This window comes from Myotis myotis, unplaced genomic scaffold (assembly GCF_014108235.1).
Source record: "Myotis myotis isolate mMyoMyo1 unplaced genomic scaffold, mMyoMyo1.p scaffold_m19_p_3, whole genome shotgun sequence".
In the NCBI taxonomy this organism is placed as follows: Eukaryota; Metazoa; Chordata; class Mammalia; order Chiroptera; family Vespertilionidae; genus Myotis; species Myotis myotis.
Window position 1 is genome coordinate 119,036,313 of NW_023416335.1, and position 6,079 is coordinate 119,042,391.

The 6,079-nt window shown below is 47.4% G+C and overlaps 1 protein-coding gene across 6 annotated transcripts in view; it reads left to right on the forward strand.

Moving 5' to 3' along the window:
- The window catches only part of DCP1B (decapping mRNA 1B), a 55,817-nt gene extending 54,651 nt beyond the window's left edge, over positions 1-1,166 (forward strand). For all 6 annotated transcript variants that reach the window (XM_036302137.1, XM_036302136.1, XM_036302138.1 and 3 more), the window contains one exon: positions 965-1,166. In XM_036302137.1, coding sequence (XP_036158030.1) covers positions 965-1,045 — 81 coding nt within the window. In that variant the 3' untranslated portion in view covers positions 1,046-1,166. The remainder of the gene's footprint in view (positions 1-964) is intronic.
- The last annotated feature ends 4,913 nt before the right edge of the window (positions 1,167-6,079 follow it).

Consider the following 6,079-nt stretch of genomic DNA (forward strand, 5'->3'; position numbering starts at 1 on the left):
TATTTAAATGTTAAAGTTTCATATTTCTTCTGGCTCATTCCATTTAATCACATTGTTCCAAAGATCTCTGTGCAGGGGCCAAACTGAAAGCCTAGAGCAGTCCCTGTACAATGTTGGGCGCTATTTCCCCCACTCTCTGCGTACATCATACTTTTTCCACGTTTAGACATACTTTCCTGGTGAACTGTTAGAAGTCACTAAGCAGTTTGTTTTTAGTGTTTGCCTGTTGGTAGGACACAGTAGGGACTTTGTGTTCACTTTGTAAGAAAAACAGGGATATGTAGCTCTCCTTCATTGCGTGAGAATAATGCTAACTCTGTGCGTGGGTGCCAAGAGGGAATGTGCAATGTGGGTGAATTGCTAAAGCTTTAAAGGATTTGGGTGGGAAGCAGAAGTCTCCATCATTAAAAACAAAGCCACTGATTCTCCATCAGCCCGTAGCCAGGCAGAAGAGCCCAGAGACTGCTGGTCTAACTGCTGTCCACTTGCCAAGGCCAGAAACTTTCCATAGATGATGGAGAATTATACCGGCTTTGATATACCAAGGATGCACATTGCAAGTAAAGTCTTAACTAATGCCAAAAACAAAGTATTCGCTAGCAGTCTCCTAACCAAACATCGAGAACCACTGACTTGGATCAAGTCCTTCCTATCCAGCCATCTGTTGGGGATCGACAAACCCAGGCTTCTCATGAGTGATCCCTGTTCCATACACACATAGCTGGGCAGCCCGTCTGTGCTATATGTGACATGCTGGCCATTGAAAAACAACAGCGGACTCATCTGGCCTGGCTTCAGCCCCGCTTACCATTCACATGTGCAGTTTAAAACCGCCAGCTGTCAGACAGACAGGGAGAGATGAGCATCCTGGGCTCAAAGGGCCAGGCCGACTCTAAGACAGGGGAAGCCTTTTGTTCCTGCCCCCCAATCACATTCCTTTGGGTCTTTTGGTTTTGTTTTCCAGAATGACGACAACTTCTTAAATATAATCTACGAAGCTTATCTCTTCAACATGACACAAGCAACCATGAAAAAGACTATGTGAAAGCAAAGCATTTAAGAACTGATTCTCAAGGTCCTCTAGCTCAAGGTTTTTTCCTGTTAAGTGTTGTTACCCTAAATGTTTCTGCCTTTTTATAAAAAAAAAAAAGTATGTGTAATATGAAGTAAAATGTTTCCGACTTTTTTTCAGTCAAGCTTTAAAAAAAAAAAAAAAATACATGCTTCAGTACACCTGGCACTAAGAATTGAGTGGATAGAAAGAGTGCTTAGCTCATATCACACAGTAAATGCCAAGCTTAATTATTTCTTTTCTTACTATGGGCCATTTCTAGAAGAATTAGCCTCTCCATAGGGTGGGCTGTTCTGGAAACGTGGTTTCTTTTTTAATAGTTCTGGCTATATACTGTGAACAGAGAATGTGTGATGTTCCCATTGCTGAGCTCCGCGTGCTGCAGTGTGTGCCCACCACAAGGTGGCAGTGTCACCCCGTGGACTGACCTGCACAGCTCTTACCCAGCCTTTGGAAGTAATGCTGGTTTGCTTGTACCAAACAAAATAAACCTTTCTTCTGTAAAAGTCCAATTGGCATGTTTTCCCTGGGCCTTTAAAGGGAAATTATTCCTAAAGATGTTATAGCTGTTTTCTAGAGGACTGTTGTTCTCTAGGAGTCCACAAACAGCCCAGGTTTCTAGTAACATCTCATTTAAACCAGCTCATGCTATTTCTTTTGGACCCAACCAGCAGAGTATGCCTACCTATGTTTCAAGATGAACATTTTATAATTTTTAGAAAATCATGCTGAGAAGAAGATCATAGAGGATTTTAAAGCTTTGTCTTAGCCTCTAAGGATAGCTAGTGGATGGTTCAGGGCATAATGATAAGGACTCTTCAAGCTATGTAGCAGACTGATCTTTATGCTCAGAGTTGAGCTCAGTCTTGGGTAAAGTCAGAAGAACCCTTGCCAGGTTTTTCAGGCCCAAAAGAGTAGGCCTGGGAATTACTCCCTGCTGAGTAATAGTAACCAATAAAACTTGGCCGTTCTATAGCCCTTCTTATTCTGGATCATAAAAACATCTCTGGATGACTGCGCAGAGGGCAGGTTCTATTCTCATCTTGTAGGTCATAAAAGGAGGCATGGGGAAGGTAGGTGCTGAGACTGGGGCTCTGGCTTTAGACCTTTACTCAGGCCATCAAGCAAAGGGTTTATCGCAAGACCACCTCCCCACTTCCGCAGGATGGTACTTCTGAGGAGGAGAGGTGGGCGGAAAGGCAGTGACTCTTTAAAAAAAAAAAAAGAAAGAAATGTTTTTATTGACTTCAGAGAGAGGAAGGGAGAGGGAGAGAGAGATAGAAACATCAATGATGAGAATCATTGATTGCATCAGCTGCCTCCTGCATGCCCCCTACTGGGGATCTAGCCCATAACACTGGCATGTGCCCTGACTGGGAATCAAACCATGAGCTCTTGGTTCATGGGTCAACACTCAAGCACTGAGCCACACCGGCCAGGCAAGGCAATGACTCTTACTGAAACCTGTTATGTGCCATACTCAAGGTGGAGGAGTCTACTGTCATCCTACGTTTGGGAAGGGACGGTTTCTTTTGTCTCTTTGATTTCTCCGACAACCTCTAATACAGTGAAAAACCCATGTGACATTCTAACAAAATACTTTGGATTGATAATTGCTTATATAATCTATACTAATAATAGCCTAGGGCTGTCACGACTGGACAGACGACTGAACATCTGGGTCTCGGCAGTGGAGTCAGGCCTGGGTCCTGGCGGCAGCAGTGGCGGCAGTGGCGGTGGCGGCACTGGCAGGAGTCAGGCCTGGGTCACAGTGGTGGCAGCGGCGGGAGTCAGGCCGGGGTCCATCACCAGTTAGAAGGCATCGCAGGGTAAGGACCATCACCTCAGCCAGAACTCAAGATGCTCACCTGGCCTGGCCTGGCCCCTCCTCAAAGGAAGTCCCTTCCTCCATGGACACTGCAGAGGACAGACAGGGATGCCTAAGGGGCTGGGGCCATGGTACCCCATCCCTACCCTACTTCCCTGGCCTCCTTCACCTGTGGCCCCCACAGAAGGGTATGTATGAGAGCCCTTCCCCTGCTACCTCTCACCACTGTCTCTGGCCATCCCTCAGCACACAGGCATATCGGCTTTCAAACTTACCCTACTCACTTCCTCTCACCCCCTTCCAGGGCCTCTGCTCTGGATGGGGCCTTTGGAATCCAGGGCTTTGGGGTTTTACAACAGAGCTGGGGTGGGAAAGGGTAAACAGCACCAAAGATGGCTGACATGGCCACCCACCTCTGCCTCAGCTTGACCAATTAGTTCAGTTCAGAACGTGGCACTCAGAGGGGATCCCTACTTCTCCAGCAACGGCTCTAGGGCCTCGGCCCCAGTACCAACCTCCTCTCCCCCTTGGCCCTCCCCACAGCTGGTGCTTGCTGCAGCTCCGTGTGCCTTACTTAACCACCCCTTCCTTCCCTGTTCCTACAAAGGAGGCTGCATCTTTGTATGTTATATTCATATAAACTTGGTAATGTTTGGGGGAAAAAAACACACAAAACAATGACCAAGAGAATGCCGCAGTCAACGTCTGGAGTCCGGCTCAGGAGAACGGAGAGAAGGGCGAATTCCATAAGTTGGCCGATGCCAAGATATTTCTGAGTGACTGCCTGGCGTGTGACAGTTGTGTGACTGCAGAGGAAGGAGTCCACGTTTCTCAGCAGAACACCAAGGACTTCTTCCGTGTTCTGAACCTTTGCTTTGGTTTTCAGAATTCCCTGCTCCCCACCTGTTGGCTCCCTCCCTCTGCCGGATGCTGTTGTCGTCACATGGGTGCAACTGGAATATTGTACTTCGAGAGGATTGCTCCAATGTATGTATCCTTTTATCCAACGATGACAAAATCCCAAAGAATAAGAATGGAGACAGACTACTATCTTTTAGGCTTAAAAAAACTCCGGAAGTGTCCTGCGAAGAGCTGAGACTTGGTTCTGTCCACGTGCCTCAGAGAGATCGGATGAGGAAATGGCCTGGTTTGGCCCTGACTTTACCCACTTATGTTACTTTTGAAGGTGTCTTTGCCACAATGTGAATAAACTGCCACCTTTAACTTTTCTTGAAACAGATCTATGTTCTGCAGCTGTGGCCACTATCCTGAGACCAGGTCCTATTGCTGGGAATCAGGGGGCACTGGAGTGGAGTCCCCCCCACCCATCGTGTCCTTTTACATTCAGGGATTGAGCTGAACTCACTTTGGGGGAGGCCTGGCAAGAGTACAGGTGTCACAGATAGAAGGATGGAGAATGGAGAGGCAGACACCCTGCTCGGCCCCACCCTGGGTGGGGTCAGGCAGATGAAGGCCAGCCAGCCTGCCCCACAATTGGGTGAGATAGCGTCCTCTGTGTCCACCTCTTACCCCAAGGGCCTGACCACTCCCCGCAGCTCTGGGTAGCCCTCTGCATTCCACAACAGCACGCTCTGCCCTCAGATGCTGCTTGCCCTAAATGAGAAGGAAGAGAGCAGTTGGCCCACAGACAACTACACAGAAAGATAGGGCTCACGGCTGGCGAGTGCAGCGGCGGTGATGGGAGCCTCTCCTGCCTCCGTGGAGAGGAGCAGCGAGCTGAGTGTTAAGGAGCGGCGAGCAGGCGGGTGGTAAAGAGCGAGGGGTCCCAAACTGTGAGAGGGATTTCCAACTGTCGGCTTGGAACAGGGGAATGGACCTAAGCAGACAGACGGACGTCCCCTGAGGGGTCCCAGACTGCGAGAGGGTGCAGGCCAGGCTGAGGGACTCCCCCCAACCCCAGCCCCCAGTGCACGAATTTCGTGAACTAGGCCTCTAGTATCTTAATATTCTTATATGAAGACTGGGGCAAGCAAGAAGAGAGATTAAATCAATGACTGCTCACTTCAGCAATACATACAGTAAACCTGGAACAAAGTCAGTGACATACTTAACTGCTGGCCAACCTTTTTTAAAAAAAACATCTCTTTGATCTTTATTACATGTTGAGAGTTGCTTCTCGCTAAGGAGAAACGAATTCCTTTGTAAATGTTTCTAGTATATTTGGGGTAGCAAATGGCTAACTACATGAAATATTTTTTTACCTCAGTATTAAATTTAAAAAAAATCAATTGCAGCTGCTAATGAGAAAGGTGCATGTGATGTATAAAGACATGAACCCCAGCCCAGCACAGTCCAACCACACCGCAGGCCTCACTCAGGCCTTTGTAGATCAATAACACAGCCGTGCATTCTGAAAATAAGAAATTCTCATCCTTTATTGAAGTGATACACTGTAAAAGTGATAGACCCAATTCATTCGGACCAAAGACTAAGTCACCTCTTAAAGGACGCTTGGTGATGGGTGCTTATTCTATATATGGTGAAGCAGATGAGAGCTTCTTTGTACAGGAGCTTTCTATAGCGAGTACAAGAAATGGATTAAGGTTAGCTAAGGCACCCAAAATTAGACTTCATATATAAAGTAACTTCTTTTTCCTACTGCCACCCCAAAGTCTGAGACCATCATGGACCCCGCCCTTAGGTGTCAGTGGCTCCTGGCAGCAGTTTTAAGCTAATTGAATTTCAGATGGAGCCCTGAGGCTCTGTTGCTAACGGCAGCCTTGTCCACACAGTGGATTTCAGCCTTGTGAAGTTACAGAAGTTCTGCTGGTGTGGGGGCCGGACACATAGCTTTTTTTTTTTTTTAATGTATTTTATTGATTTTTTACAGAGAGGAAGGGAGAGGGATAGAGAGTTAGAAACATCGATGAGAGAGAAACATCGACCAGCTGCCTCCTCCACACCTCCTACTGGGGATGTGCCCGCAACCAAGGTACATGCCCTTGACCGGAATCAAACCTGGGACCTTTCAGTTCACAGGCGACACTCTATCCACTGAGCCAAACTGGTTTGGCAAGGACACATAGCTTTTGTCAGACAAACTTGCCCTTCGGTTCCTGGAAAGGTGAACTTTTGGGACTGTTTTTTCATGTGTAGAATGAAAGCCACACCCACTCACAGGGTCCTTAGGAGGATTAAGTAGGAGCTCCATATGGAAC